The 27,756-nt window shown below is 38.1% G+C and overlaps 1 protein-coding gene across 2 annotated transcripts in view; it reads left to right on the forward strand.

Annotated features, from left to right (window-relative positions):
• DNAAF4 (dynein axonemal assembly factor 4) overlaps nucleotides 1–27,756 on the forward strand; it is a 74,180-nt gene that overhangs the window by 18,471 nt on the left and 27,953 nt on the right. For both annotated transcript variants that reach the window (XM_060005935.1, XM_060005936.1), the window contains exon 4: nucleotides 20,455–20,686. In XM_060005935.1, the coding sequence (XP_059861918.1) occupies nucleotides 20,455–20,686 (232 nt within the window). The remainder of the gene's footprint in view (nucleotides 1–20,454; nucleotides 20,687–27,756) is intronic.

Below are 27,756 nucleotides of genomic sequence, written 5' to 3' on the forward strand. Positions count from 1 at the left end.
TCTGGTGGGCAGGACCATGTCTGGTGGGCAGGACCGCGTCTGGTGGTGTTTTGGGGTGTCTGTAAACTTACTATGATCTTAGGCAGCCTCTCTGCTAATGGGTGCGGTTGTGTTCCTGTCTTGCTAGTTGTTTGGCATGGGATGTCCAGCACTGGAGCTTGCTTGCTTGGCGTTGAGAAGGAGATCTTTGAGAGAGCTCTCGCCGATTGATATTACCTGGGGCCAGGAGGTCTCTGGTGGTCCAGTGTCCTGAACGCGGCTCTCCCACCTCAGAGACTCAAGCCTGACACCTGGCTGGAGCACCAAGTCCCTGTCAGCCACAGAGCTGAGAAGAAAAGGGAGAAAATAAAAGAAAGAAACAAAAAATAAAGTTATTAAAATAAAAAATTAAAAAATTATTAAAATACAAAAATTTAAAAAGTAATAAAAAAAGTGAGCAACCAAACCAGTAAACAAATCCAGCAATGATAACAAGCCCTAAAAAACTATACTAAGATAAACATAACAGTCAGAAACTAGTCAGTTGCATACAGCAAACCCCAAGTCTACAGTTGCTCCCAAAGTCCACAGCCTCAATTTTGGAATGATTTGTTGTCTATCCATGTATTCCACAGATGCAGGGTACATCAAGTTGATTGTGGAGATTTAATCCGCTGCTCCTGAGGCTGCTGGGAGAGATTTCCCTTTCTCTTCTTTGTTCGCACAGCTCCCAGGGTTCAGCTTTGGATTTGGACCCGCCTCTGCATGTAGGTCACCCTCTGGCATCTGTTCTTTGCCTAGACAGGAGGGGGTTAAAGGAGCACCTGATTAGGGGGCTCTGGCTCACTCAGGCCAGGGGGAGGGAGGGGTATGGAATGCGGGGCGAGCCTGCAGTGGCAGAGGCCGGCGTGACATTGCAGCAGCCTGAGGCGCGCCGTGTGTTCTCCCGGGGAAGTTGTCCCCGGATCACGGGACCCTGACAGTGGTGGGCTGCACAGCCTCCTGGGAGCGGAAGTGTGGATAGTGACCTGTGCTTGCACACAGGCTTCTTGGTGGCTGCAGCAGCAGCCTTAGTGTTTCATGCCCATCTCTGGGGTCCATGCTGATAGCTGCAGCTTGCGCCCATCTCTGAAGCTCATTTAGGCGGTATTCTGAATCTCCTCTCCTCATGCACCCCGAAATAACGGTCTCTTGACTCTTAGGCAGTTCCAGACTTTTTCCCAGACTCCCTCCCGGCTAGCTGTGGCGCACTAGCCCTCTTCAGGCTGTTTTCACTCAGCCAACCCCAGTCGTCTCCCTGGGGTCTGACCTCTGAAGCCCAAGCCTCAGCTCCCACCCCCCACCCCCACCCTGACGGGTGAGCAGACAACGTTCTCAGGCTGGTGAGTGCTGTTTGGCCTGATCCTCTGTGCGGGAATCTCTCCGCTTTGCCCTGCGCACCCCGTTGCTGTGCTCTCCTCTGTGGCTCTGAAGGTTCCCCCCTCTGCCACTCACAGTCTCTGCCCGTGAAGGAGCTTCTAGTGTGTGGGAACCTTTCCTTCTTCACAGCTCCCTCCCACTGGTGCAGGTCCCATCCCTATTCTTTAGTCTCTGTTTATTCTTTTTTCTTTTGCCCTACCCAGGCACGTGGGGAGTTTCTTGTGTTTGGGGAAGTCTGAGGTCTTTTGCCAGCGTTCAGTAAGTGTTCTGTAGGAGTTGTTCCACATGTAGATGTATTTTTGGGGAAGAAGGTGATCTCCATGTCTTATTCCTCTGCCATCTTGAAGGTCCTCCCCTGTGGACAGTTTTTATCATAAACGGATGTTGAATTTTGTTGAAAGCTGTCTGTGCATCTGTTGAGATGATCTTATAATTTTTATTATTCAGTTTGTTAATATGGTGTGTCACATTGATTGATTTGTGGATATCCTGGCATCCCTGTGATGAATCCCACTTGATCATGGTGTTTGATCCCTTTAATGTATTGTTGGATTCAGCTAGCTAATATTTTGTTGAGGATTTTTCCATTTGTGTTCATCAGTGATACTGCCCTATAATTTTCTTTTTTTGTGGTGTCTTTGTCTGGTTTTGGTATCAGGGTGATGCTGGCCTCATATAATGACTTCAGATGCATTCCTCCCTCTTCAGTTTTTTGGATTAGTTTGAGAAGGGTAGATGTTAACTTTTCTTTAAATGTTTGGTAAAATTCACCTGTGATACTGTCTGGTCCTGTACTTTTGTTTATTGGGAGTTTTTAAAATTAATAATCAATTTCAATATGAACCGAATTGGTCTGTTCATATTTGTATTCCTTCTTGATTCAGTCTTGGGAGATTTTACGTTTCTAAGAATTTATCCATTTCCTTTAGGTTGCCCATTTTATTGACGCATAACTGTAGTAGTCTCTTATGATGCTTTGTATTTCTGTGGTGTCAGTTTTAACTTATCTGTTTTCATTTGTGAGTTTATTTATTTGGACCCTCTCTTTTCTTGATCTGTCTGGCTAAATGTTTATCAATTTTATCTTTTGAAAGATTCAGCTCTTAGTGTCATGGATCTTTTCTGTTGTTGTCTGTCTCTTTCATTTATTTCTGCTCTGATCTTTATTATTTCTTTCTTTCTACTTTGGATTTTATTTGTTCTTCTTTTTCTAGTTCTTCAGTTGTAAGATTAGGTTGTTTACTTCAGATTTTTCTTGTTTTGTGACGTAGGCTTGTATCGCTGTAAACTTCCCTGTTTGAACTGCTTTTGCTGCATGCTGTAGATTTCGGATCATTGTGTTTCTGTTTTCATTTGTCTCCAGGTATTTTTTGATTTCCGCTTTGATTTCTTCAGTGACCCATTGTTTGTTCAGTAGCATATTGTTAGCCTCCATATGTTTGTGTTTCTTGCAGTTTATTTTTTATAGTTGACTGCTAGCTTCATAGTGTTGTGGTCAGAAAACATGATTGATATGATTTCAGTCTTCTTAAATTTATTCAGACCTGTTTTGTAGTCTAGCATATGATGTTTCCTGGAAAATGTTCCATGTGTACTTGAAATGTTTATTCTGCTGTTTTTAGATGAAATGTTCTATGTATAAATATATATCTATTAAGTTCATCTGATCTAATGTGTTATTTAAGGCCAGTGTTTCCTTATTGATTTTTTTTTTGTCTGAATGATCTATTGATTTAAGTGGGGTGTTGAAATATGCTACTTTTACTGTGTTAATGTCAGTTTTTCCCTTTATGTTTGTTCATATTTGCTTTATGTATTTAGGTGCTCCTATGTTGAGTGAACATATATTTACAATGGTTATATCTTCTTGTTGGATTGATTCCTTTATCATTATGTAAAGTTCTTCTTCATCTCTTGTTACAGTCTTTGTTTTAAAGTCTATTTTGTCTAAGTATTGGTACCCCAGCTTTCTTTCCATTTCTCTTTGCATGAAATACCCTTTTCCATTCCCTCACTTTCAGTCTGTTTTTAGATATGAAGTGATCTCTTGTTGGCACCATATAGATGGGTCTTGTTTTTGTACATATTCAGCCACTCTGTGTCCTTTGATTGGTGCATTTAGTTCATATACATCTAAAGTTATTATTGATAGGTATGTACTTATTGCCATTTTGTTAATAATTTTGGGGCTGTTTTTGTAGTTCTTTTTTAAAATTTATTTATTTTTGGCTGCGTTAGGTGTTCATTGCTGTGTGGACTTTCTCTAGTTTCAGCGAGTGGGGACTACTCTTCATTGCGGTGCACGGACTTCTCATTGTGGTGGCTTCTCTTGTTGTGGAGCATGGGCTCTAGGCGCACAGGCTTCAGTAGTTGTGGCAGGCGGGCTCAGTAATTGTGGCTCGCGGGCTCTAGAGCGCAGGCTCAGTAGTTGTGGCACACGGGCTTAATTACTCTGCAGCATGTGGGATCTTCCCAGACCAGGAGTCAAACACGTCCCCTGCATTGGCAGGCGGATTCTTAACCACTGTGCCTCCAGGGAAGTCCCTGTAGTTATTTTTTGTTCCTTTCTTATTCATTTGCTCTCTTCCCTTGTGATTTGATGTCTTTCTTTAGTGTTATGTTTGGATTCCTTTCCCTTTTCTGTGTTTCTATTATAGATTTTTGGTTTGTGGTTATGATGAGATTATATATAGTAACCTGTATATGTATGTGATTGTTTTTAGCTCTCCCTCCCCCCACGTTTAATGCTTTTGACATTATCTTTTACATCTTTTTGTTCTGTGTATCCTGTAACTGTCTATTGTGGATATAGGTGATTTTACTACTTTTGTCTTTTAACCTTCCTACCGGCTTTATAAGTGGTTGATCTACTACCTTTACTGTATATTTGCCTTTACCAGGGAGGTTTTTTTTCTTTCATAAATTTCATATTTCTAGTTCTGGTCTTTTCTTTTTTGCTTAGAGAAGTCCCTTTAACATTTCTTGTAAAGCCAGATTAGTGGTGCTGAACTCTTTGCTTTTGCTTGTGTGTAGAACTCTGTATCTCTGTTTCAAATCTGAATGATAGCCTTACCATGTATTCTTGGTTGAAGGTTTTTCCCTTTCATCACTTTAAATATATCGTGCCACTCCCTTCTGGCCTGCAAAGTTTCTGCTGAAAAGTCATCTAACAGTCTTATGGGAGCTCCCTTGTATGTAGCTAGTTGCTTTTCCCTTGATGCTTTTAAGATTCTCTCTTTATCTTTATTTTTTGCCATTTAATTACAGTGTGGCTTGGCGTGGACCTCGTCAGATTGATGTTATTTAGGACTCTGTGCTCCATAGACCTGGATGTCTGTTTCCTTTCCCAGGATAGGGAAATTTTCAACTCTTATCACTTCAGATAAGTACTCTGCCCCCTTCTCTCTCTCTTCTCCATCTGGGACCTCTATAAGGCGATTGTTTGTATGCTTGTTGTTCTAGAGGTGTTTAAGACTGTCCTCATTTTATTTTTAATTCTTTTTTCTGTTCAGCTTCAGTGATTTCTACTACTTTGTCTTCCAGTTCGGTGATCCATTTCTCTGTATCATATAATCTACTGTTGATTCCTTCTAGTGTATTTTTTATTTCAGTTATTGTACGCATCAGCTCTGTTTGGTTCTTCTTTATATTTTCTAGCTCTTTGCTAAACTTCTCACTATGGTCATTCATTCTTCTCCTAAGTTCATTAAGCATCTTTATGATCATTACCTTAAATCCTTTATTGGGTAGATTGTTTGTCTTCACTTTGTATAGTTCTACTTCTGGAGTTTTATCTTGTTCCTTTGTTTGGAACATGTCCTTTGTTGCCGCATTTTGCCTAATTCTTTGTGTTTACAGTAGGTTCCCTACACACAAACAAGTTCCATTCCAAGAGTGTGTTCATAAGTCCAATTTTTTCGCAAGACCAACAAAGTTAGCCTAGGTACCCAACTAACATAATCAGCTATATAGTACTGTAATGTAATAGGTTTATAATACTTTTCACACACATAATACATAAAAAACAAAAAAGAAAAATAAAGAAAACATTTTTAATCTCACAATACAGTACCTTGAAAAGTACAGTAGTACAGTACAACAGCTGGCATACAGGGGCTGGCATCAAGTGAACAGGCAAGAAGAGTTACTGACTGGAGGAGGGAGAGGAGGTGGGAGATGATGGAGCTAAAGGATCGTCAGCAATAGGAGACAGAGGGCAAGCTGCAATTTCACTCATGCCTGACATTGATGGCACAGGTTCTGGTTCTTTGCTGGATTCAGTTCTATCTACCCTCTTGAAAAAACGATCCAGTGATGTCTGGGTAGTAGCTCTTTTTTTTCTCGTCATAGATGACATGGTGGCACTGGATTGCATTCTGAATGGCTGCTGCAACCTTTGTGTACTGTTCTACATTTGGGTCCTGTGCCTCAAAAACTAACAGTGCCTCCTCAAATAAAGAAAATCCCCTTGCCATTTCTTGCATCGTGAATCTCTTCAGTTCTTCAGTTACTTCTTCTTCCTCTTGTCTCTCTTTGTACTTTCTCTGGGCCACTGCTTTCTTGTCATCACCGCTGCTTTTACGCTTGCTTTTGGACATCCTGGGCTTGAAATAAAGATACTGTACAGTAAAGTACACAAAAACACAACCACTGTAGCGGATGCATGTGCGTGGCAACGTACGCCCGGCATGTGAACTAACTCACGTGATTGTATGTGCGAATGCACATTCACATCTTTTTTTTGTTTTGTTTTGTTTTTTTGTTTTCACATCTTTGAAAGTTCTCAACTTGAAGGTTCGTATGTAGGGGACTTATTAAGTAGGTCATTTATATTTCCCAATCATGAAGAAGTCGGCTTGTGTAAAAGATGTCCTGGGACTTCCCTGGTGGTCCAGTGGTTAAGACTCTGTGTTCCCAATGCACAGGGCCTGGGTTTGATCCCTGGTCAGGTAACTAAATCCCACATGCTGCAAGTAAAGATCCTGCACGCTGCAACAAATATCCAACACACGGCAATGAAGATTCCCACCTGTCACAACTAAGACCTGATGCAGCCAAATTAATTAATTAATTAATTAATATTAAAGATAAAATAAAAGACATCCTATGGGGCTCAGCAACATACTCCCCTTGTGTCACCGTAGCTATATGATCTAGGGGTGCCCCCTATGTGCCTTCTGTTGTGGCAGGGCCAATTACTGTGGGCATGCTGGTAGAGAGCGCTGGCCCCTGTGCCTGTTGGCTGCTAGGCCCTTCCTCAAGAGGCGGCAATCAGCTGATTATGGGCAGAGCTGGGTCTTGGCATGGTTGGATGCATGGCTTGGGCTGTCCCGGGATTTGTGCCAACCTGAGTGGGGCCAGGTCCCAGCAAGGCTGTCTGTGGGCAGGGCGTCCTGGAGCAGCTGGCTGCAGAGCCTGGGTGTCTCAGGATTGGTGCTGCCTGCTGGAAGGTGGGGGTGAATCCTGGGGGATCCTGGGTCTTGTGTCAGCCCACTGGTGGGTGGGGCCAGATCCTAAGGTGGCTGGCTGGGAGGCTATGGAGCCAAGGCTGGTGCCCGCCCACTAGTGGGGAAAGCGAGGTCTCCTCTGCAGTTGGCTGCTTGACCTTAGGTGTCCTGGTACTGGTACTGATAGACTGGTGGACAGGTAAGCCTCCTGCAATAATAAACTAGAGGGAGGACTCCAAAATGTTACCAGCACCAGTGTTCTCATGGTAGAACAAGCTCCCCAGAGTGGCTGCTGCCCATGTCTTTATCTCCAGGAGGAGTCCAAGTTGCTTCCTGGCTCTCCGGAAGGCTTTCCAATATCAGCAAGTGGGTCTGACCTAAGCTCTTTTCACATTATTGCCTCTGCTAGGTCTTGGAGTGTGTGAAATTTTGCATACTCCCTTTAAGAGTAGAGTCTGTTTCCTACAGCTCTCCAGCTCTCCTGCACAAAACCCTCACTGGCCTTCAAAGCATCATGTTCTGGGGGCTTATCTTTGTGGTACAGGACCTTTGGGCTAGGGAACCCGATGTGAATTCGGACCCTTCTCTCTTTGGGAAGAACATTTGCAACTGTGTTTATCCTCGTGTTTGTGGGTTGCCTGCTGGAAGTGTGGATCTTGACCATAGGTCTCTACCCCTTCTACCTGTCTCATGGTTCCTTCTATATATTTTTAGTTGTAGAAAATCTTTTCTGTTAGTCTTTAGGTCCTTTCTCATCAATTGCTCTGTAAATAGTTGTAATTTTGGTATGTTTATTGAAGGAGGTGAACTCAGGGTCTTCTTCAAACTGCTGCCATGGTAACTTTTTATTTTTAAGCTATTTTTTCCAGTTTTTGAGGTATAATTGACAAATAAAATTGTAGTATATTTAAAGTGTACAATGTGAAGATTTCATACACGTTTATATAGTGGAAGGAATCCCATAGTCAAGTTCATTAACACATCTGTCACGTAACATAGCTACCCTTTTTTAATCTTTTTTTTTAATGTGAATCTTTAAGATCTACCCTCTTAGCAACTTTCAATTATGTAGTACAGTTTATCAACTATAGTTACCATGCTATACATTAGATCCTCAGCACTTGTTCATCTTATAGCTGAAAGTTTGTACCCTTTTACCAATATGTTCCCATTTCCCCCACTCCCCCAGCCCCTGGTACCACCATTCAACTTTCTGTGATTCTGACTTTTTCTTTTAAGATTCCACATATGTATGATTCAGCATTTCCTTCTTTTTTAAGGCTGAATAATATTCCATTGTGTGTGTTTGTGTACATATATATACACATACACATAAAAAAAAAGTGTACAATTCTTTGGCTTTTAGTTTATTCACAGGTTATACAACCATCATGACTATCTAATTCTGGAATATTTTCATCACCTCCAAAAGGTACCCCATACCTATTTGCAGTCACTCCCCACTCTTCCCTCCCCTTAGTCCCTTAAAATTCGTAATCTACTTTCTGTCTCTATGAATTTGCCTATTCTGGACATTTCACATACAACATACGGCCTTTGGTGTCTGCTGTCTTTCACTTAGTATAATGTTTGTAGGATTTATCCATGTTGTAACATATCTGAGACCTTCATTCGTTTTTATGGCCGAACAATATTCTATTGCATGCGTATACCACAATTTGTTTATCCATTCATCATTTGGTGGCAATTTAGGTTCTTTTCATCTTTTGGCTATTGTGAATAGTGCTACTGTTAACATTCACTTGCAAGTATTTGTTTGAGTACCTGTTTTCAATTCTTTTGTGAATAAACCTAGGAATAGAATTGCTGGGTCATTTGTAATTGTATGTTTAATTTTTGGAGGAACCACCAAATAATTTTTCATAATGGGTGCACCTTTTACATTCCTTCCAGCAATATATGATGATTCCAATTTCTTAAACCCTTGTCAACACTTGTTATTTTCCATTTTGTTGATTATAGTCATCCTATTGGGTGTGAATTGGTATCTCAATGTGGTTTTGATTTGCATTTCCCTGACACTAGTGATGTTGAGCATCTTTTCATGTGTGTCTTGGCCATTTGTTTATCTTATTTGGAGAAATGTCTATTCAAGTCCTTTGCCCATTTTTAAATTGGGATATTTGTCTTTTTGTTGTTGAGTTGTAAGAGTTCTTTATATATTCCAGATACTAGACCCTTATTAGGTAAATGACTTTCAAATATTTTCTCCTACTTTGTAGATTATATGTTCACTTTGATAGTGTCCATTGGTACACAAAAGTTTTAAATTTGCACAGAGTCCAATTTGTTTATTTTTTTCTTTTGTTGCTGGTGCTTTTGGTGTCAGTCATATCTAAAAATCTGTTGACAAATCCAAGGTCATGAAGATTTACCCTATGTGTTCTTCTAAGAGTTTTATGGTTTTACTTATATTTAGGTTGTTGATCCATTTTTAGCTAACTTTTGTATATGATGTGCAGTATGGGTCCTGCCTCATTCTTTGGCATGTGGATATTCATTTGTTCCAGCACCATTTATTAAAAAGCCTTATCAAAAATCAGTCAGCTTGGGCTTCCCTGGTGGCACAGTGGTTGAGAGTCCGCCTGCCGATGCAGGGGACGCGGGTTCGTGCCCCAGTCCGGGAGGATCCCACGTGCCGCGGAGCAGCTGGGCCCGTGAGCCATGGCCACTGAGCCTGCGTGTCTGGAGCCTGTGCTCCGCAATGGGAGAGGCCGCAACAGTGAGAGGCCTGCGTGCCACCAAAAAAAAAAAAAAACATCAGTCAGCTCATAGATGTATGAGTTTATTTCTGGACTGTCAATTTTATTGCATTGGTCTATATGTCTGTCCTTATGTCAGTACCACACTTTCTTGATTACTGTAGCTTTGTAATGTTTTTTTTTTTTTCCGTACCTGGGCCTCTCACTGTTGTGGCCTCTCCTGTTGCGGAGCACGGGCTCCGGACGCACAGGCTCAGTGGCCATGGCTCACGGGCCCAGCCACTCTGCGGCACGTGGGATCTTCCCAGACTGGGGCATGAACCCGCGTCCCCTGCATCGGCAGGTGGACTCTCAACCACTGCGCCACCAGGGAAGCCCCTGTAATGTATTTTGAAATTAGGAAGTATGATCCTTCCAACTTTGTTTTTTTCAAGATTATTTTGGTTATTCTGGGTCCCTTGTAGTTACATTTGAATTTAAAGATTGGCTTTTCCATTTCAGTTAATATGGTAGTATATCCATGTGTTTTCTGGTGATTTGAAAAAGGTCATTACATAAAATCTTATTTTTATAATTAAAAAAGTATAGAAAATGAATGGGGGTTAAGATCACTAGTATTTTTTTCTTTTGGTTTTTTTTTAAATTTTTTATGTTTTCCCAACAATAAACATGTTTTCCTCAATAACAAAACATTTATTTTTGTAAAAGGAACAGTGCTTATCTTCCTATGATTATTTTTTAGACTTTTAATTTCTTTTTGTTCTAACAGGAATTACTAAAATCCTATGTACATCTACCAAATTTCCAAACATATGAGAAATTAACTTTAGCCATTAGCATGGTATCATGAGAAAAGGCAGTATCTTTGACACTTTCTTATATTTACACTTTGTCAAGTCTACTGACCTACTTACGTTTTGTGTAAATATAACCCAAATTCACAGCATCTGTGCAGAAATAAACTTTCAACAATCATATATATCCACTTTTTTGTTGACTATAAGCTCTTTCATCTTTTCCAGAGGTGTGGTTAAAATCTTTTTTTTATTTCCTATGTCCCTGGCCTCACAGAGCTCAGAGAAAGTCTATGGGCAGTTTCTCAGAGCTCTTACAACTTGAGTGCAAGACAGTCAGTCTTCTTCCACTACTTTCCCTAGGTCCCTGAATCTAGACCCTAATCAGCTTCTTGGGAAGTCACTGAAGGTTTATAAGTAGATAATTTTAGGGCAATATATATATTTTTAATTCTCTCTATATGGAAGTAAGTGGCCCACACTTCATGGAGTTAAGCTTGAGTACCAGTTGAGTTGTTCAAGTGGCTAGTATATGTATTATGGAAATAGTGTTATGGAAAAGAGATGGATAGTATAGGGTCACACATTTATAATACTGATTAGGTTTTTGTTAGCCTTGGAAAGAACAGAGTGTGGGAGAAGAAATACTTTTTTTTCAGAGAGAAGTTGAGAGATTTAAGTTGTTGATGGTTCCTTGTCATCTCAACAGCAAGGTCTTTTGAGATGGAAGTAGCTGAGTTCAATTGGACACCTCCAAAAAGGAAATTGTTTGCAAAAGTCTGTTATCAGAGGTGAATAAGATTACTATTGAACAACAAGGATAAGGTGAAGAGTAGGGTACAAGAGTATGATATTAATTCATTTCCATTAGTCAAAATCTGGTTTAAAAAACTAACAGTTTTTCTTCTGTTCCTCAGTTCTGTCAGATTTGTTCCTTGAATTTGAAGACTAGTTTAATAGAAGCATTTTAACATATATGACATTAAATATGTCAGTACTATGTCTCTGTGTAGTAAACCCAGGTACTGACTTAAGAAAGATTTCTTCATCAATAAGCCAAAGCTGAATCTTTGAAAGATACCAACAAATCATGACAGGATTGTGAAATCATATAGTGTAAGACCAAAGGATTTTCTATCAAGTAATAACTTTTGTTCAAGGACAGGTAGAGCTAACTACTATAGTAAGAGTTTGCTCTTATCCTTGTCTACACCTGGAGTTTCCAAGACACTTACAAATTCTTATGCTTTATATGAAAGTCCAGATTTCAATTTAGTTAGGTTATTCTGCCTTTCAGTTTACTTATGTCCAAATTTGCTGGAGAGTTTAACAAGTTCCTCTCAGTTATTCATAAGTTTGATTTTTTACTTTGTGAATTAATTAGCCACTGGCTCTCCTTATAACTTTCAACGATATCTTTGGGCCACCTTTCACCTATTTGAAAATCTGCCAAAGGGAAAAGAAAATCTCCTAGTCTGCTTGGGCTGACATAACAAACAAGCAAAAAACACGGACTGTGTGGCTTAAGTAACAGAAATTTATTTTCTCACAGTTCTGGAAGCTGGGAAGTCCAGTATCTAGGTTCAGGCCAATTCATTTTCTGGTGAGGCCTCTCTTTCTGGCTTGCAGCTGGCTGCGTCCTTGCTGTGTCTTCACATGGTGGACAGAGAGAGAGAGAAAGCACTCTGGTGTCACTTCTTATAAGGACAATAATCCTATTGTATCAGGGCCCCACCCTTATGACCTCATTTGACATTAATTACCTCCATGTAAGCCTTATCTCCAATATTGTCACATTGAGTGTTAGGGCTTCAACATTACAAATTTTGGGGGACATGATTCAGTTCGTAGGGAGAAGAGAAGGGAACTGAAATGAAAATCAATTTTGTTACATTTTAGCTTTGAACACATACCTATATTATTTTAACTGGATTATCATTTCCACAGAATATAAACAAACAACTAAATAATTAAATTTCAGAAGTTAACAGCTTTCCAAGAGAAATTTTAACACTGTATTTATTAAACTTCAGACTGAATTAATACTTGAATTTTCTTAGCTTGAGGGAGCTCTTTGTTAGAATGATATATAGCTCCATGTGGAAGATGTTGACTGAAAAGATAAAACATAACTCTCAATTTTTAGGCTGTGTGTTATTAAGGGACCTCACTGAGGACTGTAGCCCTGGAAACAGCCTCTCAGATAGCTCTGAGGTACTGTCCCAGAGAGGTAAAGAAAGAGCCAGGATATATAGGGGTTTTTGCTGAAAAAACGAACAAACAAAAAAAATGTAGTTGAACATCAAAAGATTTCTGCTAGGCACAAGAAACAGACATCTCAAGTTAATGGTTTTAGTGCTTTTGTATGTATGGGAAGATGTTAGAGTCTGGGCTCATTGAAATTATTCCTTTGAAATTCTTCTTAACTGTCTAGGCCCAGTATCCTGTTTTTCTCCGTCCTAATTTCCCCTCAGGGTGCACCATTGGGGCATCTAAGTGGCTGATGGCTTGATGGTGGACAACATTGTTTACCAGAATGACAGGCAACGTTCTTTGTTTACAGAAATAAAACTTTTTTGCACCCCCCCCCGCTCTGCACAGCATGTGGGATCCTAGTTCCCCACCCAGGGATTGAACCTGCACCCCCTGCATTAGAAGCCTGGAGTCTTAAACACTGGACTGCCAAGGAAGTCCCCACAGAGATAAAACTTTAAGATATTCTTAGGGGGCATTTTGCACAGTGTCTTCTTTTCCCATTAGAGCCCTTCACATATTAAACAGTTATTTAAAATTCCATGCCTAATAATTCTTACATCTGTGTTGTGTCTGAGTCTGGTTCTGATGATTGCTTTGTCTCTTTACAATGTGTTTTATCTTGCCTTTGGCATGCCTTGCAATTTTTTGTTGAACACTAGGCATATTGTATCAGGTAATAGAAACTAGGGTTAATATGCTTTTAGTGAGTAGATTTATTTACTCTGACTGGGTTTTGGGTTGTGTTTAATGTTAGCAATGTTAGCTGTACATAACAGGTACCAGAGGCTTCAGATTCCTCTAGTGTTTTTTTGGTTTTTTGGGGGGTTTTTTTTCCCCTTCTCTTTTGAAGTTGGAATTTTTGGCTTCTCTGTCTACTCATCCTCAGAGAGAGCCTTTGTCATAAGCTCTTTCTTCTGTAATCCACTGTCATTATCCTGGAACCCTGTTGGTGTGGTAATAAATTGTAAGGGAGTAGAAACAATCTATAATCTTGCCATTAAGTCTCAGTCTTTCCATGGGCCTGTGTTTTGGGCCTGTGATCTTCACAAGTGTTCCTCCAGTGATACAGCTTTTCTCCCTTGGCTCTTATTCCCTTCTCCAGCTGCAGTGTTCCCCGTGTATTTTCCTGAAACCCTGACAGTTCCCCGGCGGGAAGGGAATTCCTTTAGCTCTGACAAGATCCTTTCTCCTGGAGAGTAGATCTTTGTTATGGAGAATACTCTGAGTATTTCTGTATTTCATAATGATTATTTTTCCCCCCTTCCTGCCAGAGTTCTTATTCATGGTGACCTAGTGGGGTTTCTGATGGTAAAGCTCACAAAAATACGGGTTCACCCTCCAAGATTGTGGCTCCCGAGAGTTTCTCACTGTCATGCTGGGCCCCACTCAGACTCCAACATTTTGTCAAAATTACCGTTTAAGTGTTCCTACCAGTTTGCAGCTCTAGTTGCTTCTGCAATAGGCAAGCAGATCTTTTTGTCTTTCTGGATACACTTATCTCTGTGTTTCAGGGTAGCAGTTTGCCCTGTGACTCACTTCTCTGATGGGTCCAAGAAAATTTGGTTTTCAGTGTGTCTACCTTTTTTTTTTATAAGGATAGGAATGACAACTTCTTAACATGTCAGAGCTGAAACTGGAGCTCCCTTGTTGACCTTTTAGCTACTTACATGTGTATGTGTGTGTGTATATATATAATCTAATATAAATAAAAGTAATTTTTATAATATGTATATTTTTTTAGGTTGTGAAAGTTTTTAATTGTTGCCACATGCACCTTTAACTTATCACAGTCTATAATCTACTTTAGGTTTACACTGACTCAATTCCAGTAAAATATAGCAACTTTGCTTTTTACAATTCCATTTTTCTCTCCTTATTTTTGGGCTATTGCCATTCATGAATAGGTATATGTACATGGATATTATAAACTAAACAATATGTGTTGGGACTTCCCTGGTAGTGCAGTGGTTAAGAATCGCCTACCAATGCAGGGGACACGGGTTTGATCCCTAGTCCAGCAAGATCCCACATGCCACGGAGTAACTAAGCTCGTGCACCACAACTACTGAGCCTGCGTGCTGCAACTACCAAAGCCCATGTGCCTAGAGCCCATGCTCCACAACAAGAGAAGCCACCACAATGAGAAGCCCGCGCACTGCCCCCGCTTGCTGCAACTAGAGAAAGCCCGTGTGCAGCAACGAAGACCCAACACGGCTAAAAAATAAATAAGTAAATTTATTAAAAAAAAAAAGTATTGCTTTTTTCAAAACCCCAAGTTTTTAAATAAAGAGAAGAAAAGCAATAAAATATTTATTGTCTTTTTAAATTTATTTTTAATTGGATAAAACATAACATAAAATTTACCATTTTAACCATTTAGAAGTGTATAGTTCAGTGGTATTAAGTACATTCACATTACTGTGCAACCATCATCACCATCCATTTCCAGAACTTTTTCATCTTCTCAGACTGAAACTCTGTATCCGTTAAATAATAACGTCCCATTCCACATTTCTCTAAGCCCCTAGCAACCAGCATTTTACTGTTTCTATGAATTTGACTCCTCTAGGTATCTCATATAAGTGGAATCATACCATATTTGTCCATTTGTGCCTGGCTTATTTCACTTAGCATAATGTCTTCAAGGTTCATCCACTTTTTAGTATGTGTCAGAATTTTCTTCCTTTTTAAGGCTGAATAATGTTCTATTATTATGTATATACCACATTTTGTTTATCCATTTGTACTGTCTTTTTTTTTTAAGATTTTTTGATATGGACCATTTTTTTTAAGTCTTTATTGAATTTGTTACAATATTGCTTCTGTTTTATGTTTTGGTTTTTTGACTCCAAGGCATGTGAGATCTTAGCTCTCCGACCAGGGATCGAACCCACACGCCCTGCATTGGAAGGCGAAGTCTTAACCACTGGACCCCCAGGGAAGTCCCTGTGTTGTCTTTTATACTTACCTATATATTTACCATTTCCCATGTTCTTCATTCCCACTTACAGATCAGAGTTAGTGTTTAGTGCCATTTCCTTTCTGCCTGAAGATTTTCTTTGGTATATCTTGTTGGACAGGTCTGTGGGCAATAGTTTGTCTCAGTTTTCATTTATCTTGGAATGTGCTTATTTCATCTTCATTTATGAAGAATGTTTTTGCTGGATCTAGAACTGGTAGTTTTAGTTTCTTTCTGTCAGTGCTTTGAACGTGTCATTTCACTGCCTTCTGTCCTGTGTTGTTTCTAATGATGAATCAGCCTTTAATTATATTATTGTTCCCCTGTCCATGATGAGTCCCTTTTTTCTTGCTGCTTTCAAGATTTCCCTGTTTTTGTTTGGCTTTTGTATTTACTTAGCAGTTTGACTAAGTTGTATCTAGGTGTATCTCTTTGTATTTATTTTACTTTGGTTTGAAATTCTCTGAGGTATGTAATGTTTTCATCAAATTTGAGAAGTCTTTAGTAATTATTTCTTGATATATTTTTGGTTGAAAACTAGACATTTTAGTTAGTAGATTATAGTAATTCTGAGTTCTGTTTTAATTAATTGTTTATTTTTTAGTAACTTGCCTGGACTTTAACTGTGGGATTAGTGTAGACTCCCTTGTGGTATACAACTGCTGATGTCTCTGCTGAGTTTTTTAATTCTTGTTTTTTGGACTGGCTTCCTTAAGGGTCTTCCCTGTGTCTGCGTAACTCACTTGTTAGCTAATGATTTGGGCAGAGGTAGTATATACCTTTAGCCTGAAAGGCTTCCACCCCGTTGCTGATTGGTCTGTGTGTGGGTTTGGAAGTACATTCACAGTTAGAGCAAGTTCTCAAGTATCCCTTGGCTTTGTTTTATGCCAGGCTTCCTTAGGTCTCCCTCAGAAATGCATAGCTTGCTGTTTAACCAGGGGTGTATGGTGAGCTTATTACAGACCTTCTATGGCTCTCTAATTTACGTGATCTTTCTCTTAATTTTCTGACTACTCAGGCACTTACCCTGACTAGGACCTCAACCTCAGACCTCAACTGTAAATTTTCCCTCTTCATTCCCACCAAGTTTACCACTTTTCTCCACCAAAGCCACAGATTTTCACTGCCCCACCCTGAAATGAGTCCACCGTTTTTGCTAACAAAGCTGCTGGGTTCTTTTTCCTAGTTCCATGTTGGTAAAAATGTCAGTCTTGTCATCCTGGCTGGAGGTGTAACCTCCAGGTTAAGTGGGAGTAACCTTAAGCAGGTCAGAGCCTCCCACTGTTCTTACCTATAACTTTAGCAGTTCTTCTAGAATAAACACTTATCAATTTGCAGGCTGCCTTTGGTTAATTCCCACTGCCCTGAATTGGTTGGTTTTGATAAATTTGTCTAGATTTATACTTGATCTTTATGGATGAGAATTGCCAACCTCTTCACAGCTCCATAAAACCTGCATATTTTCTTCTGTGGATGAATTTCACAGTTACTTATCAAGCTCCCTAAGAGTTCTTCTGGTATTTTGATTAGATTTACACTGACTTATAAATTAATTTGCAGAATATCAAAATATTGAGATTTTCTTCCAGGAATGTGGCATTTATCTCCATTTATTCAGACTTACATTTTATATCCCTCAGCAAAATTATTTAGCTTACATATAGGGCTGGCTCATATTTTGTGAAGCTTACTTGTAGCATTTTAAAAGCTTTTCTGGCAGTTACTAATGAAATGACTTTTTCCATTGTATTTTCTAATTGTTTATTGCCAGATTGTAGGAAAGTTAGTTTTAAGAGTTTGTATAAGTTGACCTTGTATGTGACTGCCTCGCTGAACTCTCCTTTTCATTCTAATAGTTTGTCAGTTTATATATTTGTGTTCTTTTAGGTAGTCTACCATATTATTTGCAAATAATGATGGTTCTATCTTTGCATAATCTATATTTGTATTTCTTAAAGTTTTTTCATTTAAAAAAATTATTTATTTAAAAAATTCTGTTGTGTAGGTTATGCCCGCTAGGAAAATAGTAAAGCAGTAGGCATATTGGCCTTAGGGACTTTACTAGAAATATTTTTAATGCTTCTCCATGAAGCATAATATTGTGTAGGTCCTTTTATTGATCTAAAAATTTTTTTCTTAGTATCAAGGGTATTTTGACATGTAGTGAGATCATATTATTTTTCTCTTTTTTGATTTCCTAATATCATAGATAAGAAATACATCATTGATCAAGATGTATTATAATTTTAATATTTTCCTTGATTGAGTTTTCTAGTATTTTATTTATTATTTTTACATGTAATAAATGAGATTGGCTTAAAAAGAACAATGCCTGATAAACCAGAGATTCATTCCAAATTAAAATAATTATAGATTTCCCTTTCTTCAGGAATTTCGTTTAGGAGCTGCTCATTATTCTCCCATTACTTATATTTGCTGTCTGTATTAAACTAATATCCCATACTATATAGCGTCCTTTTTTGAGCAGTACAAAGCACTTAAAATCCAGTTCCTTCAGTGCGGTGATTGTTTTTCTAGCTTTCTGAGTTACTACACATTCCTCCTTTAAGTAGTATATTCCCCTTATTATGTTTTTTAAAAAATAAGACCTTCAAGGATTGTTTAACATTTGTCTGTCTCTGTTTCTCTTTGCTGTACATAGTCTGCCTTTATCATAATCATAAGGTATTACCTTCTTCATGTTTTTCTGTTCTTTCTAGTTCCTTCTGTCACCTGCTCTTAGAAGCCTTTTTAAATCCTTCTTCTTCCTCATTAATCCCTGAGGACTATTTTTGTGTTTCTAATATAGTCTATTATAAATTGCATATACATATATCTTTATATGCACACATGCGTGCGTGCGTGCACACACACATATTTCCCTTAACTACATCTTGGCATAATAAAAGAACTTTCTTGTTACTTTTGGTTATAAGAACAGTCTTGTTTTTGGTAAGTAAGACTCAGTCTTATGCATTTTTAAAAACTTTTCAGAATTCATTCTGCATAACAGGGATCATGAGGGGTGAAGGTGTTCTGACTCTTCACATACTTTTTCCTCCTTCCGTGTGTTGGGGAACAGAGGAAGGAGGGAAAAAAGGCAAACATATTACTAAACTGGGGGAAGTTGTCATCTTCTTTTAGGTTGTGGCTGCCTCTAGCTAACACTGACTGTTCATCATGGCCTATTATCAGGCATTTAAATGCTGGTTCATTGCCACGTACAGATTCTTTCTGGCCCAACCTGTTGGCAGCTCAATGCGGCTCTCTGAATTTAGGACATATAGTAATTAGCATCTTTTGTGCTTAGTTTAGGCCTTAGGTGCAATTCTGGGATTATAAGAAACTCCTGTTAGTAATCTGTGAAATTTATTTTAAAATAAATGTTTCATGGTATAATAGGAAAATAAACAGTCTCCAGAAGAGGGTATTAACTCATGCAAATATTACAGAGTACCTCTTCAGTGCACGGTTTTCATACCTATAATGTTAATTCTATATCCTAAAATAATTCAGCCTCTAGGAAACTTTTTCCCAGCATGTCATTCTAGAGCTGTGTCAGATGTCCTATTTAAAAATAAATTAATTTAAATTTACATTAATGAAACGTAAATAAAATTACCAATTCAGTTCCTCAGTCACACTAGCCCCATTTTAAGTGCTTCATTAGCCATGTGTGACTAGTGGCTAATGTATTGGGTAGTACAGAACATTACTACCATTCAAAAAAGTTCTGTTAGACACTGCTTCTCTAGAGGATACAGGTGAGAAATTTTTGTTACCATAGGAAGGTTAGGTACATGGAGTCGACCATATATACTAACCAGTTACTCTGTTTCACAGGGACTTTTTTTTCTTGCCCATGTGAGGGAAGTTTGTGAAAGGGAGAAAAATTGGCGCACGACTGAGCAATGTATTGCTTTCAGATTCATCTGATATTTAGCTTTTCGTGTGGAAATGTCAAATAACTGCTATTGCAAACATAGTTGACAGCAGGATTCAAAGTTCAAACATTTCCACCCACCAGAGACGAACTCCCTAGTTCCTCCTTCCTATTCCCTTCTTATTATTCCCTCATTCCTCAGGTGAAGGTCGGCACAACTTCAGTCCTAAGACAAGGTAAGACTGGCATTGGTAGAAAGGCGAATGTTTGCATATGTGTATTTGTGTGTGTGTAAAGATTTGGGGACAAGTGACTTAACTTTCAGAGTAATAAATTCTTCCTTTTTTTTTTTATTTTATTATTTTTTTAATTAATTAATTTATTTTTGGCTGTGTTGGGTCTTCGTTTCTGTGCGTGGGCTTTCTCTAGTTGTGGTGAGCGGGGGCCACTCTTCATCGCGGTGCGCACGCCTCTCACTGTCGCGGCCTCTCTTGTTGCGGAGCACAGGCTCCAGACGCGCAGGCTCAGTAGTTGTGGCTCACGGGCCTAGTCGCTCCGCGGCATGTGGGATCTTCCCAGACCAGGGCTTGAACCCGTGTCCCCTGCATTGGCAGGCAGACCCTCAACCACTGCACCACCAGGGAAGCCCTTTTTTTTTTTATTAACCAAGCCCTTAGATATCATTTAATTGAATGCCTGTCCACATTTTACATGCAAGTAGACTGAGGCTAGAGAAAGTGACTGCCCAAGAACATATCAATAGTTAATGGTAAATCTGGAACTAAGACCTTTGTTCAGTGACACCATATCATTGAGCATTCTGCTAAATCATTTACCGTTCCCATTTTAATTCTTTATTCACTGCTAACTGTTGCTGCAGGTTTAATGACAAGTGTTTAAAGGTAAAAATAACTAATTATTATAATGAATTTCTTATTTTTAAAATATTGCTTTTTGTATGTTTTAAAGGATTTGGTAATTTTAATTTTTTCAGATTGAAGAAGAAGAGAGGAAAAGAATAGAAGATATGAAAGAAAATGAACGGATAAAAGCAACTAAAGAATTGGAAACCTGGAAAGAACATCAAAGAAAAGCTGAAGAACATAAAATAATTCAGAGAGAAGAAAAATTATATCAACAAGAAAAGCAAATTGAAGAAGAGAGAAAAAAATTAAAACATAAAGGTCTTACTAGGAATTCAGTATCTAGAAATCTTGCCACAAAAGGTACAATGATTACTTAATATTTTCTGGGAAAGTGAGTCCTGTTAGTGAAGTATATATGTCAGAGTGTGTGTGTGTGTGTGTGTGTGTGTGTGTGTGTGTGTGTGTGTATGAATCTATCCACAGTATTAGGTCATTATTTTGGTATATGAATTACTACAATACAAAGACTAAGGTGAAAGATTTATTCCTTCTTCTACGAAGTAGTGAAGTTTTCATAATAAAATGAGCAAAGATTCAATATTGCTTTTACTCATGTGCTTCCTTTAGAAATTTATGCAGGTGTTGTTAAATATGTGTTTAACTCAGGTGCAGGAAGACTTGGAGTGAATTAGCAGTACCGGGAGCATTCATTTATTTCTTTAGAGATAAGAAAATAGGAATTTCATTAAAAGACCTTTTCGTCACATAACTCAGGAAAATAAATACTGTTAAGCAAACTTCACTGTAAGCAGACAAGAACTCTTCTGGCCTTTGATTCTAGTGTATTCAAAAATAGGTGAGAGGGCAATTTTCTTTATTGAAAGCTAAGAGTTTGTTTTTATCTGATTTTAGAATATTAAACTTTGTTTTGGGTTTATTTATGTTTAGTAAATGGAACGTTTTGTAGTTAAATCACTTACATAATAGTGACAATTAACATTTCTTGGGTGATTACTATATTCCAGGTAATTTTATTGATTGTATCACTCAATCCTCACAACAGCACTTTGGGGTAAGTGCTGTTATTCTTATTTTAAAGGAAATAGGTGTTTTGAAAAGATAAACAACTACCCAGTAAGCAAACCTATAGGATTTGAACCCAGATCTGATTCTGAAACCTATGTTCTTTTCAAAGGCTACATGTCTTTACTACTTTAACAGTGAGGTTTAGCATGTTAAGTCATTTAGAGTAAATATTAAGCAGTAGCTTTATTAAATTTATATATTTTGTGGTTTAATATTGACATGCAAGTTAACTACTACACTATCTCCTTCTTTAATGCCATTTCAACAAAATATTGATACAACTGGAGTATTTGAAAGCATTTCCTTCCTAATTTCAATTACTTCTAAACAAATAGGATGTTTTAAAACACTGGTGGAACTCAAACAAACTTTTGTATATAAGAGATATCCTGAAGATGTTTTAAAAAAATTCATCCAAGGATACAAGGGAAATTAAACATGGTGGAGGAAAAAAATGTATAAATCAGCTTTTTTTGGATTTTTTACTCTAGAAGTCCTTTTTTTCCTTATTTCAGTAGTATCATTATGGATGACTGGTAGCATCCTTTAGTAGGCTTTGGTTACTTTCTTCCATCTCGTCCATGCATTTAACAAATATTCATTTACTCAGTGTCTCCTCTGTACTAGGAGTTATAGAATATACAAATATGACTTAACGTGTGGCCAGTGCCTAAGGAACATAAAATGTTGTAGATACAAATAACTTCAGTTAGCTGGGATTTGTGAGTAACGGCTTAAAAAATTGACAAATGTCTCATTGGCCAGTAAAGTTAGACCTCTTAAAGAGGAAAACTTGGCTGCTCCTAAAAAGTCTAATGCTACTGTTTTAATGCCACCTTTAACTAAAAACGCTCATTTGATAACATTTTTAACTATAGAAAGAATATTGTATTATTTGCCCCAGAAACGTTCTTGAGACAAGCTACTTTTATAGTATACTGAATACAAATGGTGTGGCAGGTGCTGTAGATTGCCTACTCAATATATACTCTCTTTTTCCTTTTTTACCAATAGAATCATGATTTGGGGGTGGGGGACAGAAGAAATGTGTCCAGCTTAAAAACTTACCTCTTGGAAGTTTGAGTATTGATTGGATATTTGAAGAAATTAAGGAATAATTACATTTTTTTTCTTTAGATGTGATAATGGTATTTTCTTTAGATGTGATAATTTATAAAGTCCTCATCTTGTAGAGATGCCTACTGAAATATTTATAGGTAAATATAATGTCTGAGATTTGCTTCAAAATAATATGGTATGTGAAAGTGGATAGAGGTAAAGATGAAATGGTGTTGGCCATGAGTTGATAATTGAAGTCACGTCATGAATGCATGATTGTGATTATTCTATGCTGTCTACTTTTGTACATATTTGAAATTTTTTATTATAAAATGAAAAAATAAGGAACAAAGCACAGTGATTCATTTTTACAAACAAAGTAATTTTAAATTAGTTTTAAAAAAAAAGGGAAAATAAAATTTACTTCCTCAGACTCTCTTGTAACTGTATGTAGCCAAGTGGCACAGTTCTGGCTCTTGAAATGCAAGAAGAAATCTACTAAGGATTTATAAAAAAGTATTACTTTTCTGAGATAAGTGTCCCCAGTTCCTTTCTGCTTGCTCCCCCTTTCCTTTTTCTACCTAAGATGAAGATCTTTGCCAAGAAGTGCATTAACACTTCTTGAGATCATGAAGAGGCATGCCATACATTAAGAATGATAGAACAGGGAAGAAGAAAGAGCCTGGGACATTAATGACATTGGAAAGCTGATAAATCGTGCTGAACTATCTTTCTTCAAGCTTGTTAAGTGAGAAAAATAAACCCATGTTTGGTTAAACCACTGTAGTCATGGTTTTTTTTCACACAGCCTAGAGAATTTTTGACTTCTGGAAATGGGTAATGGAAGGGAAGGTTGATTTAGCATTTGAAAATCATTCAGTATAATTATACTAACAGAACAAAGGACAAATGTGATTATTTCAATATTGCAAAGAGACATTTGACAAAATCCAACACCCATTTATAATAAAAAAATTGGACTAGAAAGAAACTTTCTCAACCTGATAAGAGCCTTCTACACAAAAATCTATAGCAAACATCATATTTACTGATGAATTAATGTGTACTTTGTGGCTTAGGTTGAAGAGCAAGGCAAGCATGTCTGTTTTCACTACCTCATTCAACATTATACTAGAGGTCCTAACTGCTGCATTAAGACAAGAAGAAGAAATAAAAGCCATGAAGATTAGACAGGAAGAAGTAAAACTGTCTATTTGTAGATGACATGATTGTCTATGTAGAAATCCCTAAGGAATCTACAGATAACTGCTAGACCTAATAAGTGAATTTAGCAACGTCTCAAGATATAAGATAGCAAAAATCACTTATGATTTTATTTATCAACAGCAAATAATTGGAAAATTAAACTTTAAACAATTTATAATAACACTAAGACACAAAATGTTTAGGAATAAATTTAATAAAAGAAGTGTAAGATCTCATCACTGAAAACTATAAAAAATTACTGAGAGATATTTTTAAAGGCCTAAACAAATGGAGAGATATAGCATGTTCATGAATAGGAAAACTCAATATTGTTAAGATGTCACTTCGCCTTAAATTGATGTATAGATTTAATGCAATTCCAACAGAAATACCAGTAAGCTTTTTATAGAAATCGACAAGCTGATTCTAAAATTTATATTAGAATGCAAATGACCTAGACTATCTAAAGAAATTTTTAAAAATAAGAACAAAGATGTTGGACTTATACTACCTTTATACTACCTGATTTGAGGACTTAGCATCAAGCTACAGTAATCAAGATAGTGTGGAACTGGTGAAAAGATGAACAGAAAGGTCAAAAGAATGGAGTACAGTGAGCAGAAATAGATCCTTACCTGTGTGGTCCGATGCTTTTCATCAAAAGCAGAACAGTTCAATGGGGAAAGGAAAGTCTGGAACAATTGGGTATCTATGGAAACAAATGAACATTGATTCTTGCCTCACCGTGTACATAATATATACACAGAAGACAAACTACCCAATAAACAATTAGACAAAAGATTTGAATGAACTTTTCACAAAAGAAGACATATGAATGGTCAATATGCACATGAAATTATGTTCAACACCATTAGTAAAGAAATGCAAATTAAACCACAGTGAAATATTGTACATATCCACTAAGATAGCTAATATTAAATATTAGAGAGTCCATCAGTACAAAGTGTTATTGAGGATGTGCTACAATTGGACCTTGTACAATGATGGTCAAAATATAAAATGGTACAACCACTTTGGAAGAGTGTCAACTGTCATATAACCTGTCATATAACTCAACCAGTTTAGCCCTAGGTATTTACACAAGAGAAATGTGTCTACCTAAAAACTTGTATTCAAATGTTTACAGCAGCTTTATTTACAATAGTGAACAACTGGAAACAATGTCCATCAACAGGTGAATGGATAAACAAATTATGAAATACATTCATAAAATGGAATATTACTCTTCAATAAAAAAGAGACAACTGGGACTTCCCTGGTGGCCCAGTGGTTAAAAATCTGCCTGCCAATGCAGGGGACACGGGTTCGATCCCTGGCCTGGGAAGATCCCACATGCTGCAGAGCAACTCAGCCTGTGCACCACAACTACTGAGCCTGCGCACCTAGAGCCTGTGCTCTGCAACAAAAGCCACTGCAATGAGAAGCCCACGCACCACAATGAAGAGTAACCCCTGCTTGCCACAACTAGAGAAAGCCCATGCACAGCAATGAAGACCCAATGCAGTCAAAAATAAACAAATAAATTTATTTTTTAAAAAAGAGACAACTACTGATACACATGACATGAATGAATCACAAAATTATTCTGAAAAAAGCAAGACACTAGTCCATAGTGTGTGAAATTCTAGAAAATACTAACTATAATGACTGAGAGCACATCAGTGGTTGCCTGGGGCCAGGAGTGAAGGGAAAGGATGAACTTCAAGGGTTACAGGGGACTCTTAGAGGTGATAGAAATTTTCTGTGTTGATTGTGATTTCAGGAGCATGTACATCTGTCAGAACTCATTTAATATACTTTAAAATGAGTATAGTTATTGTACGTGCATTATTTCTCAATAAAATTGAAAAAATAATGTTTATTGATTTTAGGCAGGAAAGCATCAAAGTGTGCACGATTTCCTCAAGTTCTTACTATTCCACAGAGTTATGCTTAGGGCCAGGCATAGTGAAGCCATTCCCCCAAAAGGCTCCAATTGAGGGTCCCTGCTCTTGTACTGTTGTCTATATTTATAAGGTACGAGGAAAGGGGAATCAATGAGCATTAATTAGTTACATGACTATGGGGGCTTTCTTGTCTTGTTAGAAACAGCTTTGTTCAAAAGGGGAAGCCGGAACTTCCCTGGCGGTCCAGTGGTTAAGACTTTGCCTTCCAATGCAGGGCATGCAGGTTCGATCCTTGGTTGGGGAGCTAAGATCCCACATGCCTCGAGGCCAAAAAATCAAAACATAAAACAGAAGCAATGTTTACATTGCTTTACAAACTCAGTAAAGACTTTAAAAATGTTCCACATAAAAATAAAAAAATCCAAAAGGGGAAGCCTCTTGAAGTCAGTTACTGGTATCTGTTGAACTAGTTTTGATTTGCTGAGCTATCTATTTGCTAAGCTACTAAAAGCATTGTAGTGGGAGAGATGAGGCTTCAGGGCAGGTGGATTTGTCCCTTTTCAACTTGGTAGAACTTGGTACGTCTAAAGGTAGGGGCAAATGTAGGTCTGGAAAAAAATAGGATTGGTTGAAAGTGCATAGGACTTTGATTACCAGCTCTCCTCCCGTACTACAGCAGATAACTGGAGGTTTACTTTCTGCACAATTGAGGACTGAGTGAGATTCTGCTCTGAAAATACAGAGATTGAGTGAAAGTCTGCATTGTAAAAATCTAAATACTGATTCAAGAGATCCCCTCCAGCTCTATTCTCTTCGCCATATGCATGCAGGAGCCCAGTGCACCTGTTATGTAGACTGGAGAATTCCTCTACAGGGAAGCTAACTAGTATAGGATGAAAAAACCCTGGCATTTATAATGGCCCCACTAGTTCACCATGCTGAAGCTCACTAGTCAACAATCTTTAGATTCATGTACACAAAACTTCCAGTCAGAATATTTGTACTTCATCTTTAATATGAACAGACAGCCAAGAACCAAACAGAAAAATGCAAATTGGAACAACCAAGTAATGCAGGGAATAGAAGAAAACTTAAAAAGAAGTATAATTAGGTGGGGCTAATGGCAGGTTCTGGGAGGGCTCCCGCTGAGTACTTACCAGAAATTCTGCCAGTGTCCTTGTCCCCACGGTGAGCCACAGCCACCCCCCGCCTCTGCAGAAGACCCTCCAACACTAGCAGGATGGACACCAACCTCCAAACTTCATTCATATGTTGAACCTGAAGACAGTTGACACACCAAGAGAATCTGACAGAACGTCCTCACATGAGGGACTCCTGGTGAAATCAGTTTGTGGAAACAGTCACAGTGCATCAAGAAACCTTTACTATTCACAGAAAGATACACGAGATGAAAAGGCAGAGGGATATGTACCAGATGAAGGAACAAGATAAAACTCCAGAAAAACAACTAAATGAAGTGGAGACAGGCAACCTTCCAGAAAAATAATTCAGAATAATGATAGTGAAGATGATCCAGGACCTCGGAAAAAGAATGGAGGCAAAGATCGAGAAAATGCAAGAAATGTTTAACAAAGACCTAGAAGAACTAAAGAACAAACAAACAGAGATGAACAATACAATAACTGAAATGAAAAATACACTAGAAGGAATCAATAGCAGAATAACTGAGGCAGAAGAATGGATAAGTGACCTGGAAGACAGAATGGTGGAATTCAGTGCTGCAGAGCAGAATAAAGAAAAAAGAACGAAAAGAAATGAAGACAGCCTAAGAGACCTCTGGGAAAACATTAAACGCAAAAACATTCGCATTATAGGGGTCCCAGAAGGAGAAGATAGAGAGAAAGGACCCGAGAAAATATTTGAAGAGATTATAGTTGAAAACTTCCCTAACATGGGAAAGGAAATAGCCACCCAAGTCCAGGAAGCACAGCGAGTCCCATACAGGATAAACCCAAGGAGAAACACGCTGAGACACATAATAATCAAATTGGCAAAAATTAAAGACAAAGAAAAATTATTGAAATCAGCAAGGGAAAAATGACAAATAACATACAAGGGAACTCCCATAAGGTTAACAGCTGATTTCTCAGCAGAAACTCTACAAGCCAGAAGGGAGTGGCATGATATACTTAAAGTGATGAAAGGGAAGAA

The sequence above is a fragment of the Delphinus delphis genome, chromosome 2 (genome assembly GCF_949987515.2).
Source record: "Delphinus delphis chromosome 2, mDelDel1.2, whole genome shotgun sequence".
In the NCBI taxonomy this organism is placed as follows: Eukaryota; Metazoa; Chordata; class Mammalia; order Artiodactyla; family Delphinidae; genus Delphinus; species Delphinus delphis.